The sequence below is a fragment of the Plasmodium yoelii genome (genome assembly GCF_900002385.2).
Source record: "Plasmodium yoelii strain 17X genome assembly, chromosome: 3".
NCBI classification, from domain to species: Eukaryota; Apicomplexa; class Aconoidasida; order Haemosporida; family Plasmodiidae; genus Plasmodium; species Plasmodium yoelii.
This window is the reverse complement of record NC_036175.2, coordinates 221,507-242,519: the sequence shown is the minus strand read 5'-3', so window position 1 is coordinate 242,519 and position 21,013 is coordinate 221,507. Positions and strand designations below refer to the sequence as shown.

Sequence of the window (21,013 nt, the reverse complement as noted above, 5' to 3'; positions counted from 1 at the left end):
TAAGAAGCTAAGAAGCTAAGAAGCTAAGAAGCCAAGCAGCTAAGAAGCCAAACAAGGAGATGAGCTGATTTCCAGATTGTGCTGCCCGACTTAATATGCGGTTGCAGGTTAAGATTTATTTTTCTCTATACATAAATCAACATTATAAAAATGAATTGATGCTTCATTGACAACTTTATATTTATCGGAATGCTCTTTGAAAAAGTTAAATAAAAATCTGTATATAGTATGATGTACAAAAGAAGAATGTATTGGGGTAGTTTGCAAATTGTCCGTATTGTTCAAAATTATTTTATTATAAAACAGTTTTAACGTATCAAGGGGGACTGTTGACATGCTTACACCGCCACTATCGCTACTACCACTACCGCCACTACCGCCACTATTACGGTTGGTCTTAGTATTGTTTGTGTTATTGGTACTGTTCAGTGAGAGTAATAGAAAAATGAGGAAGACGTTTCTTTTGTCTAAGTCATTTGGTAGTATGGTGTTAGTCAGATAATATAATTTTAATAAAGATTGTGTAAAAAATATGATTTTTGTTAAAAATTTTTTTTTTTTTTTTTTTTCAAATTTATAATTTACTACATCAAGATATAAAATAAGTATATTCAAAATATATGTTGAAATATTTGGAACAAATAATGCTGTCAAATTTAATCTCAAAAAATTATCAAATAAAATATGACAAAATATGTTTTTTTTTCCTATTAACGAAGTTTGATTTATTTTTGTTATTTCCATTTCATCTTTTCCAATTATAGACATATATAATATATTTGATTCATTTATAAAATCAAGATATATTATGCTATTTACATATTTTACATGATGTTCTACTTTTGTAAATTTATTGTAAAACATTTGATTAATATATATTTTTGATAAAAAAAATAAAATATTATATAATCGTAATTTTGTGTTTTTTAAAGCAACTATTATATCTATTAGTTCTCTATCTGTTATTCCTATTTTTTTATTTGTATTACTCTTTCTTTTTATATCTATATATATTTTTTTTATTATTTTTATTATATTTTTTAATAATTCATCTTTTATAAAATAATTATATTTCGTCTCATTGTTAACACATTCCCGACTATCTTCCCAAAAGCATGCGTTGGTACGCTCGGCTTTCGCCCCGTTCATTTTTTCCGCTTTTTCCACTTTTTCCGCTTTTTCCACTTTTTCCGCTTTTTCCACTTTTTCCGCTTTTTCCGCTTTTTCCACTTTTTCCGCTTTTTCCGCTTTTTCCGCTTTTTCCGCTTTTTCCACTTTTTCCGCCTTTTCCACTTTTTCCGCTTTTTCCATTTTTTCCATTTTTCCCACGTGTAAAAACTTGTTTATAGTGTAGTAGAGATTCGAAAATGTGTTTAGCAATATAATCATCACATTTTTATTTAACTTTATTTCTTCAGAATATACAAACTTGTTAAAATAGGAAAGAGAAAAGTAGTTAAAATTATTTCTTATGAGATAATAATTCATATAATTTTCACAATATATATGAAATACTTCTTTAAAGTATCGAATGTTTTTTATATAATCAAGATCAGAGATTAATAAATTACAAGACAAATATATAATATTTTCAAATATATAATTTTCTTTATTTATTTGTATAATATAGTTTTTATTTATATGATCAAAAATAAAATTGTTATTTTTTTTTATTTTATATTTATTAACATTTGAAATGGAAACAAAATTTTCAAATATTTTTTTCATAATTTGCAAAAGATATTTTTTATTTATTTTTTTATTATTTTTTAGATACTCTTCATATAAATAATAAATATTGTGATCATAAATATTTATGCTTAAAAAACAAGATATTATATGATAATAATTTTCTGCATTTAAACTATTTTTATTTAATTTTATCATATTGGTCAAAAAGGATAGTGACACTTCTTTTTCTTTTTCTGTAACTATATAATGACTAAAATAAATTTCATATAATATAAAATATAAATTTATGGAATATCGTAGGCTTTCATTGTGTTTGCCTACATCTTTCAATCGCCCATTTTGCTCGCCTACATCTTTAGTGGCATATGCAAATATAAGTTTATTTACAATTTGGTCCATGCATTTTTTTATAGACAGTTCAAAATTTTCCGAATCGCACCTTTCCTTCTTTTTATTTAAAAATTTGAAAACGTCACGTTCATCATGTTCTTCGTCATGTTCTTCGTCATGGCGACTAATATTAGCACCAAGTTTAGATTCGAAATTGTTTGTGTTTTTTTTTTTTCTTTTTATCTGATAATATTTTTTAAAAAAATTGAGAAACATAACAATTTCTGTTTCGCTGATTGTTCCTATATTTCGCTCGTTGATGTTAATAAAATTTATGCATTTGATCAAAAAGCTAAGATTTGGTATATCATCATTTTTATTATCATCATTTTTATTATCATCATTTTTATTATCATCGTTTTTATTATTATTGTAATAGAGGTATATGTTTACAAGCATGAGCATGTGGTGGTTTTCTAAATTGGTGTATAAATTACTATGACAATTTCCAACATGTTTTTGAATTTGGTCAATATATTTAAAAATCAAAATTTTAAATATGTTAAACATTTTATTTATTTTATGTATATAATTTAAAACAGTTACCAATTTTGTAAGAGGCATCTTATTTTGTTCTTGAATAGAATGTAATAAACATGTACCAATATCATTAACTAGATGTAGACACTTATTTATAGGGTTACATGCTAAATTTGATTTAGAATTTATTTCCATCAAATGTGTTGAAGCTATTATATGGTGAGAATCAATTTCTTCACTAATATGTTTATTTAAAACGTTTTCAAAATGTATATCATAGATATTTATTTTGTTATATGCACATAATTGATTATACATTCCATTTATTAAATTGATTAGCATATTGATATATAAATTATTATAATATATATATACACTTTGAAATGAATTATTTAAAAAATTTGAAATTAAAAAAAATATATCTTTTTTATTTGTTACTTCGTTTAGCAATATTGATAAATTTATATATATACAAAAAAAGCTATCAATTTCATTTTTCGAGATTCCAACAAAATTGCCATTATTGTCATTGTTATTTAAATAAAACATGTCAAGTTTGTTAATAACATTGGCAAACGTCTCTTGTAAACACCTTTCTCCATTTTCATCCGATTTAAACGCTTTTGAAAGCAGTATATTTTTTACTTTTAGAATTTTTATCACATTAACAATGTGCGAGCAGCGCCACAAGCTGTACTTCCCTTCGCCATCTTCTTCGCCATCTTCTTCACCCTCTTCGCCATTTATTTTTTCATTTATTTTTTCATTTACTTTCTCACCCTTTTTTTCGCCACATTTTATCCTTTGACTTGGGGCGTGGGCCAAATTGAAGCTTTTCAAAATTGTGTGCAAAATGTGATAATTGGCAGTTCTGTTTAAAAAAAGTGAGTTAATAATATTTTGTTCAGGATATTTTTTTATCAAATTTAATTTAGCAGATAAAAAAGATAATAACATAATCGAGTTTATTTTTAAATCTACAATTTTATTTGCTAATGTAGATATGTTAGACAATATTTTTTTATTAGCATATTTTGGATTATTTGATAAAAATATAACATAACTTTTTAAATAAAAAAATGTTTCTTCATGATATGTGTATTTTTTTTTTTCTCTTTTTTTATTATTATATATATAATGTTGATTTTGAGAAAATAACAAATTATTTTTTCCTTCTAATTTATTATCTTTATTTTTTTCACAAAGTTGAACAAGATCATTTATATTTTTTTTCGTATTCAATTGTTTTATAGCTTGGTTATTATTTTTGTCTAAATAACATTCATATGAGGAATTTTTTTTTTTTTTTTTTAAATTTGTCTGATCTATATATTTATTGTCATTTATATTGTCATTTATATTATTGTCATTTATTATATTATTATTTTTGTTATTGCCATTTATATTATTATTTTTGTTATTGCCATTTATATTATTATTTTTGTTATTGCCATTTATATTATTATTATTTTTTGGGCTAGTTTTATAATTAAAAGTGTTAAAATGTGAAAAAAAAGAAAAATAAAAAATATTTTTAATCAAATTTTCTGTAATCAAATTTGAATTATTTTTATATAAATATTTTGATAAACAAATTAATAATTCATGTATATTTTTTAAATTATAAAAATTTAAATGCTCATTAATATTATAATGTATATAGTCAAATATATTTATAAAACAGTTATCATATATATTATTTTTTAAATTGTTTTGGTAATATCCTTTTTTTATTAACATTATATAAAAAGGTAATAATAAATTTTTATTTATATATATGTCTTTATTTCTAGGATGATCATTTACAATTTCTAATATTTCCTGAACACAAATATTTATTTTTTTAAATTTATATGAGTGTAAAATTATTTCTATTTTTTTTTTCACCTGACTATTCATGTTATTTATAATGCTTGTATTTCCCCATAATATATTTTTATTTATTATACAATTTTGTTCGTCATCATCTCGTTTTTTCGCATAATCGTCATCATCTTGCTTATTCTCATAATCGTCATCTCGTTTTTTCGCATAATTGTCTTCATCATTTTTTACGAGCCCGTTTCTTTTGCCACTTCTACCCGCTTGACCACAAACTGGGTTGGCATTTCCAAATTTAAACAGATTCGAAATATGGATACAATTTTTTATTAATAGAATATGATCAACATTGTACAATTGTCGTTTTAATTCATTTTGAATTTTTAAGTAATGTATATAATTTTTTAAACCCTTGAATAACTGCATTAAATTTGGTACATATATTTCTGTTTCTGTGTTGTTAAAAATTATATTTCAGGAAAAAAAGCGAAAGCTATACAATATACAATACGTATATAATATAATACGTATATAATATAATACGTATATAATATAATACGTATATACAATATGTATACAATACGTATATAATACAAGATATATGGACTGAATAAGCAACAGTTTTTTTCACATTTGTATTTGCAAAATTATTCAAATCGGCATATATGCTTGCTCACTTTCAATAATTAACACAAACTATTATAAGTGACTATGTTTTGGGCATATTTTTTTTCGCTCGTCATTTTTAACAAATTCAACTTTTTCTACCCAAAACGGCAAAATGGCAAAATGGCAAAATAGCAAACGTATAAATTTTACAAAAATAAAATTATCTGCCTTTTTTCATTTTTACAATAATAAAATGATTACTTTTTTTCATTTTTCACCATTTTTTTCATCTTTTTTCCCCCATTTTTCCCACCATTTTTTTCACCATTTTTCCTCGTGGTGCCTATACCATCCCCAGTTGCGCTCATATAATTCTGGCTATATAAAAAAAATGGGAATACAAAAAAAAATTATACAATATTTTATATAAGAAAAAAAATATAGGGCGAAACGGAATATTAGTTAAAATAAAATTCCTTTAAAGAAAAATAAATTTTTTTTTTTTTTTTTTTTAAAAAATTCGTAGATTATATAATTTGTTTTATTTGCTATTTATATACAAATAAAACATTGTTTAGGTATATATTATTTGTTTTAAAATATAATTCTTTTATTTTTTTTTACCAAAAAATGGTTTAAAAAAAAATCGAATATAACAAAGTGATGTCATTTTATGTTAGCTACAAATATTTTATTTGTTCTACATAAATAGTTTTAAAAAAAAAATAAAAAAGCGAAACTCGAACAGGCAAGTCAGGCGCCACAATACGCGAATCAAGCCAAGCTGAAAGATATGCTAAGAAGATATGCTAAAAACGTATACTAAGATATGCTAAAAACGTATACTAAGATATGCTAAGCTATGTTAAGCTATGCTAAGCTAGTCGAATTAGTTTGTAAAATGGCCTATCGCCAAACCAACCTTACATAGTCACCATTACGTGGTTAAGTAGGTATATATATACTTTTCGTTTTTTTTCGTTTTATTTTTTTATTTTTTTTTTATTTTTATTCGAAATGGAAAAAAATAAGGATGAAGAGAATGTAAACAAAAATAAGAGATATAGAAAAGAGAAACCATGGGATAATGAAAACATAGATCATTGGAAAATTGAAAAATTTACAAAAGAAGATAATAAACATCATTTTTTAGAAGAGTCAAGTTTTAAAATATTATTTCCCAAATATCGAGAAAAATATTTACAACAATTTAGTACAGATATAAAAAACACATTACATAATCATTTTATAAAATTTGAAATAAATTTAATTGAAGGATATATGACAGTTAAAACAACAAAAAAAACATTCGATCCATATATAATTATAAAAGCAAGAGATATGATATCTTTACTTTCTCGTAGTGTACCATATAACCATGCAAAAAGGGTTTTAAATGATGAAATATTTTGTGATATTATAAAAATTAGTGGATATATACGAAATAAAAATAAATTTATTAAAAGAAGACAAAGATTATTAGGAAGTAATGCTACTACTTTAAAAGCTCTTGAAATATTAACACAATGTTATATTTGTGTACATGGAAAAACTGTATGTGTTATTGGAAATTTCAAATCTTTAAAAATTGTAAGAAGAATTGTTATTGATTGTATGAAAAATATACATCCAGTTTATCATATAAAAGAATTAATTGCAAAAAGAGAATTAGAAAAAAATGATGAATTAAAAAATGAAAATTGGGAAAAATATCTCCCAAATTTTAAAAAAAGAAATGTCCAACGAAAAAAAATTAAACAAAAATTAGAAAATAAAAATGGTAAGAAAAAATCAGTTTTCCCACCTGACCAATTACCAAGAAAAATTGACATACAAATGGAAACTGGTGAATATTTTATCAACAATAATAATAATAAAAAAAAAGAAAAACAAAAAGAAAAACAAAATTCTAAAGATGAGTAGACAGAAAAATCATACTTTAAATTTTGTACTAAAGACGTTTATTTTTTATGTCTTATATGAACTATTTTTATTTTCACAATCAATTTATTTGAATTTTTATTTAACTATATTTTTTTTTTTAAAACATTATAAATTGTGTATACAATTTTTAGTTAAATTTGGGTAGAATTATTTACTACCGTTGTTTTATTAAAAATCGAAAAAGTTGACAGAAAAATAAATTATTATAAAAATAAGATACGAAAAAATTTAGATAATAAACATGGGGGGGTGCCCATTTCATAGGACTTCACTCTCACTTCTCACCACTTCTCTACACTTCTCTACTTCACTTCTTCACTTCCACTTCACTTCTCTACTTCACTTCCACTTCACTTCTCTACTTCACTTCCACTTCAGTTGGTCATATTTTGGCGACGTCGCCACAAATGCTTATCAAAGCGTATCCGTGAGACTTTTCCTCTCGTAAAAATATATTTGTAATTTTAAAAGATGAAATTAGATTTGCGCCAATAGCTTTAATATGTGATTTGGCTATATACAATATGTCCGATATTAAGCTCTGATAAAAAAAATCAAATTTCTTTAAATTTATATTTTCCTTAACTATATGTAAAGATATGACTCCGAAATATTTTTTAATTATAACATTTGGCAAAATATTTAAAGGGGTTATAATAATAGATGAAAATTTATGTTCAATGAAAGTATCAAATAAATGTTTATTATTTTCTAGCATAATATAATTTTTTAATTCACTAAACATAAATAGATTATCATATATACTTCCCACATCATAAGATTGATCAATTTTTTTATCTCCTTTTTTTAAAAAGGCATTAAATTTATTTATTTTATTTTTTTTAGTATCTTTTTCTTTTTGTATTCCATCTTTTAAGTGTAGAATTTCATTTTTTTTCATTTTTTTTTTTTCTCTGTCTTTTTCATTTCTCTTTTTGGTCTCATTACTTTTAAACATATTTTTTATCATATTAACTATAACACAAAATGGTGATTTCACAACATTTGGAATAATATGTGTTAATAAATTAGAATTATTATTATTTTTTTTTTTTTTTTTGTAACTAGCTAAAATAAAACCACGATGTGATGACTCTTTTTTTGTTAACTCATTTCTTATATAACTATTTTTATCATCTCTTTCTGAAGAAAAAAAATGATCAAAATTAAAAAAAAATTCGGATCGTCCCATATAATAATTTTCTAAATGATTAAAAAAATGTTTTAATAAATTTTCTTGCATTGATTGATCCAAATTTGTTAATTCAAAATGTATTGCTTTATTATTTTTAACTTTTATTAAATGTCCAGTTAACATAATTTCTAATACATCACATGCTATAAAAGAAAAATGTAATCGAATACTACAAATACAACAAGGATATAAATTATGAACAAATGTATAGAATATAAATATGTTGTATAAATCGTTAAAAGCTTTATTTATTTTTTCATATATTACATCTACTTCATCATTATTTTCTCCAAATAAATTAATTCTTTTAATTAAATAAATATAACTTTTTGATAAATTATTTAAATATGTATTTTTACTTCGATTTTTTCTTTTTTTTTCTTTTTTTTTTTCTCTTTTTTGTTCTCTATTTATAGCTTTTTTAATTATAGAATTATGATCATCTCTTATATTATAATCATTTTCTTTATCTGTCGTATATGATAATAATTGTTTACTGTCTTGATAAAATAGTGAGTAATTTTGATTTTCTTCATCTAAATAATTTATTCGATTTTTTATTAAATCATTTTTTTGTTCATTCTCTACAATTTTGGTATTAGGCAATATAAGATGATGACATTTTCCAATTTTATCTATACCATCATCTAGATGTTCATTTTTTAATAATTTATTATAATCTTCACAATTTTGTATGGATTCTATTTCTATATTTTTAATATTTTTAATATTTTTGTTTGTCTTTTTTGAAGATTTTAGTGATTTTGAATCAGATAAATATTCACTATTTGATATAATATTGTTGTATTGTTCATTTTCATTTCCCCAATTTTTTTGTTCATAAAATGTTTCAAATTTTATACTTGGCAAAAAATCTAAAGTACATATATAAAAAAAGTATTTTGAATAATTTGTCATTATTTCTTTTTTATATTTATAATATAAGGCTATATTATTTTCACTATTTTCAGGAAATGATGAAATTGTATTTTTTTTTAATAATATATCATTTTGATCTTTTTCATTATTTAATATTTTTTTTTTTTTTTCTTCTACTATTTCATATTTATTCATTTTAGCTAGTTCGTTTTTATTATTATTTTCACATTTTATTGCATTATTATCTGTGTCTATAGGAACAGGTATTTTTATTTTGATCTGTTCATCTAAAAATGTTTTATCATATTTATGTTTTTCTTTCATACTTTCTTTTTTTACACAATTTTGTTTCTGTTCTATATAATTGTTTTTTTCTGTCTCTTTTTTGTCCTTCTTTATATCTTCTAACATATTTTTCATAGGGACTTCATTTTTTTTTACTAGAGTAGTCATATCATATCGCTTATTAAGAAGATAATTTTTAATATCTAAATTAAAAACATAATTATATAATGCAATACTATCTTCATATATATTTAATAATGTTATATTGTCTAAATGATCTTCTACTTCGTATATATAACCTTTATTTTGTATCCTTCTTGCTTTTTTTTTTTCTTTTTTTTTTTTAATTCTTTTTCTTTCTTTAATACCTAATTTTGTATAATTATCAATATGGTTAACATTTTTTTTTCCAGAAAATTTATCACCTCCATGTATATTATCACTATAGTTATCCTCATTTAGTAGTTCTTTTTCTTCTTTTAAATATATTTCTTTTAATCTAAAATAATTATCATTTTTAATTGTTTTATTTCCATTTTGACAATAAAAATCTGGTTCTTTAATTCGTAATCCATTTTCGTTAATATCGGTCATTGGATATTTACATGATATTTTTTTATTATCAGCATTTATAATATCAGAATTAAGTACATTCATAAAATTGGGTTTAAATGATTTGTCGATTTCTTTACTATTTTGATCATTCTTACAATTGTGTTCACCATTTTTGCAACCATTTTCACCATTTTTACAACCATTTTCACCATTTTTGTACTCATTTTCAATGTTATATATAATATCTCCATCAATAAAAACAGGCGAAACCAAACTTTTATTTTTGCTAAAAAAAGATCTATAATTTATGTTGTCATATATAATTTTTAATTCGTCAGCATTTACACATTTATTACGTATATAAAAATTGTCCTTATAATTTGATTTTATTAAAAATTTATTTTCATAATATATTCCATATGTACACATTCCAGTTCCATAACAATATCCAAATAAATAATTATTATTAAAACACAATTTTAGGTTGTAATCAAAAATACTATTGAACCCGTTAACAAGTAATTTGCATATGATCTGTTTGTGCAGGTTCAGTTCCAGGAAGGGAAGAATTTCACTGATCTGGATAAACCCGAATCAAAAGAGAAGAAATAAAAAATAATGAGAAAAAGAAATAACAAAATGAAAATCAGGATCAATATGAATACTATTAAACTTGTTCCCATTTTATGACCATGAAAAATATGTTTTTTATGATTATTTATCCCATTTTAGAAAATTATATTTTGGTTAGTTTCCTTACCTCTGATGCGAGATTCTCTCCATGATTCTTTTTCAATGGATAAACGACAAAAGCAGAAATTAAGAACCCGCTAAAAATGTAAGAGCATAATAAAAGTGTGTATATAATATATACGATTTGAATAGAAATGACATTTGGAAATATGAAAGACTTACTTCCCTATGACGGCTAAATTTTTGGGAGCATTGGATGAAGAGATAAGAATTTTAGGTACAGATGCATCATTGCATATTCTGTTAATAAAAATGAGGATACAAAATAAGACCCAAATGTAGAAATGTGTATATATAGTCCTGTCTTTGTATTGCTATTTTATTTTTCCAACTTACCTGCAAAATATATTGCTATTCTCTATTTCTTTTGAAGCATAATGCAAATATATGCAACTACTATTTTTGCTGGAATGTTCTGATTCATCTTTTTGTGAATCCTTATTTTGTTCGTTATGTGAAAATGCGATAATTTTGTCATCGTAAAAAAAAGAAGGTAATACATTTATGGCAGTACCATAACAAAAAAGGACAATCACATCATTGAATATATAAGCATCTTCTTTGTAACCTGTCGAAAATGCCATTATAAGTTTTGCATTATTAGTTGTATAGGTTGTTTCACTTAAAGGGAATAAAAATTAATAAAATAATTTCGAATAATCTCACAAAAAAATATATGTATTGGACTATTTTATATTACCCAAAATAACATTGCACGAAAGAAATGTTGCGTTTGATTTTAGCTATATGGAAAAAAAGTTAAGGGTGTTGCAAATGGTTAAGAGATCAACATAAATAGTTATATAAATTAAAATTTATTTTTGAGATATTCACTTTGGAATAAACTCAATTTAAAGAGAAAAATATAGATATAGTGGTAATACTTTCGATATTTTCGTTATTTTCTTTACCTCATCTCTAATTTCGAGGAGCCATTCATCTCTATGCTGCTCCGTAAGTCTTGGGTGCAAAACCTTAACTGCTTTTGATGCCACTAAACCTCCTAAAAATTGCGAAAAAATAATTCAGACAAATTTATATGTTGCAAATAAAGTAGGAATGCATATCCAACTTCGTTATAATAACAAAAAAAATAATATGTACCATATTGGTATTTTATATTTTGCGGAAGTGAATCTACAGTAAGTAAAATGACATCCACAAAATTATAGGATGTTGAATTAGGATGGATTGTATTTCTTCTATTAAATTTAATTTCTTTATATTTTTCAGGAATATTTTTCAAAAATATTTCGTTATTTCTCAAAATGTTTTTTATGTTATTATTTTCTGAAATGTTAATATAATTAAGATTATTAAATCCTTTCACTCCCAGTTTTACAACTGTCCCTATAATACGGATACAAATTCTATTCAAAAAAAAAAACAAAAATATAAAATGAGAATATAGCTAAGGTAAATAATATCAAATAAAAATGCTATATTTTGTGCAGGCTGCATATGCTTCCTTCAGATCCTTTTTGAAACTCCATTAAATGCAAAAATTATTATAAATATATATACATATACAAAGATACAAATGCCTACTTGTTTGTTGTACTTCCTTCCAAATTCAAATGCTCACGATAACCTAAAATTGCATTTCCACCTAATATTTTAGCCTGCACGCACACACAAAAAAAAAAAAAAAAAAAAAAAATTGTCTAGCGAATTATTATTTTTTTTTTTCTCCAAATAGGAATATAGCTAGCTCGATATATATTCAAATGGAATAATAAAATACTTAAAATTGAATATCCATTTTTTTTTTACCTTTTTCCCAACATATTTTCTAACTTCCATGAATGAATTTTGTATAACGTCACATCGGGCTTCATTAGAATTTCTGTGATAAGAAAAAAAAACGATGAAAATGGGAAAATAAGTAAATATAATAAATATAAAGAATTGCATTTCTATAATGGATTACTATTTTATGGACATTTTTTAACACCCTATATTTTCATAATTTAATTTAACAAACCTGCTTGATCTAATAAAATCCTTCCAATCATATTCAGGGTCATTGACTATTTTAAGTTCATGCTAAATGGAGAAAAATAAATTAAAGACAATTGATATTATTTTCAAATTCAGACATATTTTATGGCACCAACTTATATTAAAAAAATATATGTAAAGTGGAAAATATGTATTTGATCATTTTTTCTGATCTTACTGCAAAACCTATTATTTCCTCGATATAATAGGGGGACCCTTTTGGAAAGGAAGTTGTACCAAGAAGAAGAACTAAGAAAAAGTAGAGTATATTATTATGAAAGAACAAAAAAAACAACTAAATTATATATAAATTAGATATATTTATTTTACCTGCACTATTATCATTATATGGATTTTTTTCTTCAAAGAATTCCCATTTTATAGTACAGTATAATTCACCTAAATATTAATGAGAACATATAAATTTGATAAGAATAAAAGAAAAGTAAAATAAAAAGTATGTTTTGAAAAATGAAGTAAATTCCTTTGCATAGAAGAATTATTTGCACTCTTTGATAAGTATGTCGTAAATTTGTTTATATATCTCAATTTTCTATCACATATATGTATTATTTTTTTTAAACCTTTTATTCCTTCTAATGAATCATATAGAGGAAACCATCCTTCCAACTTTAGATTATCATGGAAATAAAAAAAACTGAAATCGATTTGGATATATCCACTGTTTATATCTTCAGCATCATCTATCTAAAAAGTTAAAAATGTATTTATGCCTTATGATAATTGCTAAGTTTATATTTATTGTAGTAATTTCATAAGGCTGATGTATTTGTATGCGTCTTGATTCCATGGATACATATTTTTCTCATTTGTTATCCTTTTGATTTTTATGAAGTAACATACCGCTATTTTAAGTGGGCAAATTTGTAGTTCTGAATCATCAGATATTTCGAGTCTGAACGATAAGTTCAAATCATTTGACGTTTTACTAATATCTAAATAATTCCGAAAAAAAAATTTTAATAAACATAATAAATGGTCGTATATGTTATTTATTTTTTTATAGTGATATATATATGTGTATACATTTGGAATAATAGACAAAATTTTCTTACTAAATTTAGTCCTTTGTTTTGTTTCCCCTAATGTTACCTATGAAAAAATGTATACAAATAAATACCATAGTAGTTACATATATTTGATGACATAACTTTTGATATTTTTCTCTATCCTCAATGGAGAATGTGTTAACTTATTTTTATTGTTCAGCTACCTCAAGGTATTTAAAAGAATCTATTTCAGATTTTTCAAAGGCATTGATATTTCTAATACCCGAAATTCGTACTTTAATAATACAAGGCATTTTATATCAGTTACATAGTGTGTTTATTTTTACTATATAATTTTGAAATAATTGTATGAGGAAATAAATAAAAAATGAATAAAAAAAAGAAAAAAGAAAGTTAAAAAAAAGAGAAAAAAAACAGAGAAAAAAACAGAGAAAACAAATGGAATAAAGGAATAAAGGAATAAAGGGTCATATTGCCATATTAAACCCTGTGTAGTATATTATAACAACAAAATTCATTATTTTATTTATTTTTATTTATTTTTATTTTATTTTTTTTGAAATAAAGTTACACAAATAAATTATTTAAAAGGGAACAAAGACAAAGGGCTGAAAAAAAATAAATAAATGATTGCATATTCATATAACAAATGAAGTAGCATTTATGCTAATTCTACAGAGGAATCTAATATAGTAAAATAATTGGTGTGCGAAAAAAAAGCAAAAAAAAAAAAAAAAAAAATTTAAATAATGAACAATCCAGAATAAATATAGAATAAATTAATAAAATGAAAATAAGCTATAAGTCTAGAGATTATACATTAAAATTATAAGATCATGTTTAATTCAAGTGAAAAAAAAATATGTTCACATGTAGTGTTATAAATATCATTTAGTATATTCTTGTATCATTGTTCAAAAAAGAAAAAGAGAAATATACCTTATATGTTTAATTATATCCTTCATTTGCAATTTGAAAATTGCTTCCAATTAATTATAGAAAATATGAAAAAAATGGATGCGTATAATTTTGAATCTTTACACAAACTAAGAAAATATAAAAGTAAATATTTGGTAGCAAAACATTTATTCTGTATTATTTCTCTAATATATAATATTGTGAAAATGAGAAAAAAATTGTTATTTACACCTTTTAACATGACCTAATTTATAATTATATAATACTTATGACAAATATATCATTAAATTTTTAGTAAAATAATGAGGATTAAGAAAACCTTAAGAATTTTTGAAAGAATTAACCATCCAATTTTATGTTAGTATAACATTTATTTATTGTTTATTTTTATCATAATTATTATTTTCTTATATAATAACAATTTTTGTTCAATAAAATGGTAAATACTTATTTACTTATAATATATGCTCAAAATAAAAATTGTCAAATTTTTTTTTTTTTCAACTAAATTTGTGTGTGCATATAATTAATTCCAAGAGAAACAAATCATTAAAGTTTTGTAAAATATTATTTTTTTTAAATTAATAGTGTGTATATTATTAATAAAAATTGAGTCTAGAACAAATATAATAAAATAATTCGTGGAAAATTATGAGAATATGCATAATTTAGAAAAAAATATAATAATTTAATTTAACAAATTTGTTATACAAGACAAAATAGTTTCGAGAAAAAATATGTACATGTGTATTCGAATTTGGACTTAATCTAAAATACTTTTAAAATACACACATGAGTTTATTAAAAGAAACGGTACAAGTTAATGCACTTTTTATTTACGAAAAATAGATACATTTTTCGTTTCGGTTGTGAAATATTGTATACACTTATTTTTTTAAGTAAATGGTTGTTTATTTATTTTATTTATTTTTATTTTATTATAATCTGTATATTTTTGTATTTTTATATTTATTATTATATACATATATATTATTACATATATATTTCCTTTAGTATTCCAAATATGGAAACTTTGTATATGTCTTTTTAAATGAATATTTTTTTTTATAATTAAAAAAACGGAATAAATAAAAAGGAAAAAAAAATACATATATCAACAAATTTTAGTTTAATAATATCTCGTAAAAATGCGTCGCCTTCCCATTCTCTTTATATTATGTAAGAAAATAAAAAAATGAATATCATAAAATGGATAATAGTGTGTGTAACTTTTTATCGATTACTAGACAAAAAAAAATCTTTATTTTGGGGATAAGGAAATTCTTTCTTGTGTTAAATTTATACTCACTAAAATAAAATTACATATATATAATACACATTCCTTTTTTATGTAATTTATTTTAATGGAATTTGTACAGATGCTTTATTAATTCGAAATTCAAAAGAAGGTGGCCTTGGCGTAAATGGTGAAGGTGATGCTCTAACTTCTCTCCCTACTTCAGGTGGTACTGAAGGTGATACATCTGGGAAAAAAGCAGATGGATCACTTAGCCCTGGTCCAGGTCCTACAGAACCAGGTGGTCCGGCACCAGTTGGTCCTTTGCCAGGTAGTCCTCAAGTAGAGGAGCCTAAACTTAGTACTCCATCAGTAGAAGGCTCTCAATTAGAGAGCTCTTCACTAACTAAAGATGGACCAAAGGCTGTTGGAGAGGATGGCACTTTAATTAGTGGAACTGAACAAGAAGGATCTGAGACTGATAGAACTAAACAAGAAAAATCTGGATCTGATAATAATAAACAGGGTGGATCTCCACCTGGTAAACCTCCCGGAGAAACCATTACACAAGATCCTTCTCAACAAAAAATCGTTGATCAAAATGGCCCTGTAAAAGAAGAACCTGGACCAAAGGGTCCCGTACTCCCCCCCTCTTCACCAGGTGAATCACCAGAAACTAAATCTGAATTAAAAACTCCTGAACTAGGTACCATTGGATCAGGTGGATTATCGCCAGAACCAGGTAAATCAAACCAATCAGATACTTCTATACCAACTGGTTCTCAATCTATTACCGCTGATCAAATAACCAATACAAAAGGGGAAACTGGATCACCAGATTCCGTACAATCAATCCCTGAATCAAGTGGCTCATCAATAACTGACCCTAAAATAACAAAATCTGAACCAGGTGTCTCTGGACCAGATGGAAATCTACCAGAATCAGTTAAATTAGATACTCCTACATTAAATGGTTCTCAGCCTAGCACGGATGATCAAAAGGTCCAAGCAAAAGGAGAAAATGAATTACCGAATCCCGTACAATCAAGCTCTGAATTAGGTGACCCATCAAAACCTGGCCCTAAAATAACAAATCCTGGATCAGGCGCCACTGGACCAGATGGAACCCCATCAGTACCAACTAAACAAGGTGCTTCTGCACCAACTGGTCCTGTACCGGGAAACTCTGATCAAGGTAATGTTGTATCAGAACCCAAGGAATCCGGTGATACAGAAGGCAAAGGAAATAAGGGAAGTAACAATCCTGATGATCCCAATTCAAAAGGCAAACAAAGTGATAATGCACCTGGATCAGACAATACATTACAAACTAAAAAACCTGGAACGGATGATGCTTCATTAGAAAATGCCAAAAAATTATCTCAAGACACAGACAACCCCCCAAAAGTAGTTGAAGGTACAGAACACGTGGAAAAGCCAACCATATCTGATTCTGATCCATCAGCTATTAAAACAGAAGTAACTAAGGGTCCACAAGCACCTGAAATTCAATTACCTAGTTCAGAAAAAAGTAATACACATACATCTGATCCTAATTCTGATATACATAGTCAAACTTTATCCCCTCCTGTTAATAATCCAATTTCGACAGATCAAGACGCTGTAAATACCCTTGAAAGCTTACAAAGTGATAGTCCATCCGCAGAATCAGTACCAAGTATTATTGAATCAATACCATTTCAAGATTTTGATATAAAATCTGCCATGTTAAAGAATTATAAAGGATTAAAAATTACAGGTCAATGTAATTCAAGCTTTTTTATGTTTTTCGTACCCTATGTATATATTGATGTTGATACAAAAATAAATCAAATTTCTATATTTTCTACGAAAAAAAAAGTTAATGGCACAACTAATGATGTTCCAACTCAATTAATAGAATTCAAATCTGAAGATGATACTTTACAAAATCAATGTGCAGACAATAAAACTTTCAAAATTGTAATTTATCTTGATAATGGTGTACTACATGTTAAATGGAAGGTATATGATCCATCTTCAGAAACCGAACCAAGTAATTAAAAAAAAAATATATTATTTTTTTAAGTGTACAATATAAAAATATAATATTATTTATTTTTTTATTTTATATGATATCTATTCATATTTTATTTTTTTACAATTTTACAGATACAAATGTTGATGTAAGAAAATACCGATTAAAAAATATAGAAACTCCAATAACATCTATTCAAGTACATAATGTTAAAAGAACCTTAAAAAATATTACCATTGAAAGTAAAAATTATACGATAAATGATGATTTACCAGGTATTAAAATATAGTTAAATAAAACAGTCAAAATTATATTATTATCTTTGGTATATTTTTGTTTATATTTCATTTTTTTTAATTTTTACTATTATATATTTATTTTTTTATAATTTCAGAAAAATGTGAGGCAATAGCTAGCGACTGTTTCTTACATGGAAATGTAGACACTGAAAAATGTTACAAATGTGCATTGTTATATCGAGATACCCCAATAACAGATAAATGTTATGATTATTTACCCGATGATTATAAGGAATCATTAAAAACTGACAGATTAGTTACTGCTCAAAGTGAAGATGAAATTAATTATGAACTTATGGGACATATCGATAATGTATTAGAAGGTATATATAATATAGATGAAGATAATAATAATAATAATAAAGAATTAAAAAAATTTGAAGAGTTAGATGATGAAATAAAAAAAGATATGTTATTATATTGTAAAGAATTAAAAGAATCAGATGTAAGTGGAACATTAGAAGAATATGCTTTAGGTGATGTTGAAGATATATTTTATAATTTAATACAATTGATAAATAATAATACGGGAGTAGTTATTTCAAAATTAAAAAATAAATTAATGAATCCAGCTATTTGTTTAAAAGATGTAAATCAATGGGGAGAGAAAAAAAAAGGATTAGTATTACCTGAATTGAGTTCAAACAATTTTGACAATTTAAATGACAAAAATGATGATACTACAATAAATTCTAAACTTGATGAAAAATTAGAGGAAGAAGGTTTTGATGGAGTTATAGATTTACCTTTACCACATGAAAATGAATTTGAAGGATATACTACAATAGCAGATTTTCAATATTGCAATAATGAATATTGTGACAGATTAAAAGATAATAATAGTTGTATATCTAAAATAGATGTAGAAGAACAAGGAAATTGTGCTACATCTTGGTTATTTGCATCTAAATTCCATTTAGATACTATTGGTTGTATGAAAGGACATGAAAATTTTAGTGCATCTGCTTTATATGTAGCTAATTGCTCTAAAAAAGATTCTAAAGATAAATGTTTAACTGGTTCAAACCCATTAGAATTCCTTAATATAATTGATGAAAACAAATTTTTACCAACTACATCTAATTTACCATATTCGTATAAAAAAGTTGGAGAAGAATGTCCCAAAGCTATGGATAATTGGACTAACTTATGGAAAGATGTAAAATTATTAAAACATGAAAATAATGATAAATCATTAAATGCTAATGGTTATATATCATATCAAAGTAAAGATTTTAAAGATAATTTTAGTGAATATATTAATTTAATAAAACAAGAAATTCAAAATAAAGGTTCTATTATAGCTTATATTAACTCAAAAGATATAATTTCTTACGATTTTAATGGAAGTAAAATACATAAATTATGTGGATCTGATACTCCAGATATGGCAGTAAATATAATTGGATATGGAAAATATATTAATGAAAATAATCAAGTCAAATCATATTGGCTAGTTAGAAATAGCTGGGGTAAACACTGGGCAGATGAAGGAAACTTTAAAGTTGATATAGAAACACCAGAAAATTGTGAACATAATTTTATTCATACATTTGCTACATTTAATATTTATATTCCTTTTGTTAAAAAAAATATTCCAAGTGAATCAGAAATTAATCTTTATTATTCAAAAAATTCTCCTGATTTTTACAATAATTTGTACTTCAAAAATTTAGATGCAACCGACACAAATAAAGATTCTATCATTGAAGGACAAAATGAGCCTGCCAAAGTTGCTGATTCAGAAGAAACAAATCAACTAACTGGAGATGGTCAACTGAAATCACAACAAGGAGGCGAAACCAAAGAATTATCAGGATCAGATGGAGAAAAAAAAGAAAATGAAGGCGTTGAATCAGAAACATTACCAACAGATTCAGAAGGAGAAACTCAAAAATTAAAGCAAGAACAACAGCAACAGCAACAACAACAGCAGCAACAACTACATTCACAACCACAACCGGAACCACAACCTGAACCACAACCAGCCCCACAAGTAAAAGTGGAAGGACAAGAACAAGTGCAGGAACAAGTACAAGAACAACGCGCAGATAGTAAACAAGTAGATGGTGCAGAAATTACAAAAAATGTAACTGGACAAGAAGAAAAAAAAGAAATTGGCACTGAAAATTCATCTAGCAAAGGAAAAGAACAACAACCAGCTGCTAAGGCTTCTGAAGGACAGCAACCGGTTAATGTTCCTGAACAACAAGCTGGTCGAGCACAAGCAGCAGATTCCATAACCAAATTACAAGCTGTAAAAATAGAATTTATGCATATATTAAAACAAATAAAAAATGGTAGAGTACAAATGAATTTAGTTAAATATGGAGATGAATTAAATATGATTGATGATCGTATGTGTTCAAGAGTTCATGCTATCAATTATGATAAAAAAGATGAATGTGAAAAATTTTGTATTACGAAATGGAGTGAATGTCAAACTGCAACATCACCAGGATATTGCTTATCTAAATTGTATGAATCAAACGATTGCTACTTTTGTTATGTGTAATAGTTTTGAGAAATGGTTATAAAAGTTATGATAATATATTTTCCTTTTTATTGCTTTTTTCTTGCATTTTTTTTTCGCAATTTTTTTCTTATAATTGTATGTTTTTTTTAAGTTAATAGTATTTTTTTAAATCACAAGATGTGATATATTTTTTATATAAAACATAGTGTTTAAACTTTAGAACTAATGTGTTAATAATAAGTTAATATATTATATAAAATAGAAAAAATAAAAATGTGTTGATAAACTTATCACATATTATTATTAACAAAAGGGAATAGATCATATAATTTAAATTTCAGTAAAAATTTACATTTTTTTTTAATATTATAAATATGTATTAATTTATTTAAAGTATAATTGTAATAATTTTATAAGAATTGTAAAATGGT

At 24.5% G+C, this 21,013-nt stretch overlaps 4 protein-coding genes across 4 annotated transcripts; 2 read left to right on the top strand and 2 right to left on the bottom strand.

Annotated features, from left to right (window-relative positions):
- Positions 1-108: 108 nt before the first annotated feature.
- Positions 109-4,809, bottom strand: PY17X_0306000 (conserved Plasmodium protein, unknown function; the record flags this gene model as incomplete). The annotated part of the gene is made up of 1 exon (XM_718553.1): positions 109-4,809. One exon carries the CDS (start codon positions 4,807-4,809, stop codon positions 109-111), a length of 4,701 nt encoding a protein of 1,566 aa, XP_723646.1.
- A 1,200-nt stretch (positions 4,810-6,009) lies between these two features.
- PY17X_0305900 (KRR1 small subunit processome component, putative) lies at positions 6,010-6,915 on the top strand (the record flags this gene model as incomplete). The annotated part of the gene is made up of 1 exon (XM_718554.1): positions 6,010-6,915. One exon carries the CDS (start codon positions 6,010-6,012, stop codon positions 6,913-6,915), a length of 906 nt encoding a protein of 301 aa, XP_723647.1.
- A 403-nt stretch (positions 6,916-7,318) lies between these two features.
- On the bottom strand, positions 7,319-13,928 carry PY17X_0305800 (conserved Plasmodium protein, unknown function; the record flags this gene model as incomplete). Its single annotated transcript, XM_022954944.1, has 16 exons — positions 7,319-10,429; positions 10,611-10,680; positions 10,766-10,843; positions 10,940-11,171; positions 11,304-11,346; positions 11,515-11,606; positions 11,708-11,973; positions 12,152-12,225; positions 12,377-12,449; positions 12,588-12,649; positions 12,783-12,853; positions 12,935-13,003; positions 13,189-13,312; positions 13,469-13,560; positions 13,681-13,717; positions 13,839-13,928. 16 exons carry the CDS (start codon positions 13,926-13,928, stop codon positions 7,319-7,321), a joined length of 4,584 nt encoding a protein of 1,527 aa, XP_022811442.1.
- Positions 13,929-15,701: 1,773 nt separating this feature from the next.
- On the top strand, positions 15,702-20,621 carry PY17X_0305700 (serine repeat antigen 1; the record flags this gene model as incomplete). The annotated part of the gene is made up of 4 exons (XM_022954943.1): positions 15,702-15,732; positions 15,933-17,825; positions 17,942-18,082; positions 18,202-20,621. The coding sequence occupies 4 exons, from the start codon at positions 15,702-15,704 to the stop codon at positions 20,619-20,621; spliced, it is 4,485 nt and encodes a 1,494-aa protein (XP_022811441.1).
- Between the last annotated feature and the right edge of the window lie 392 nt (positions 20,622-21,013).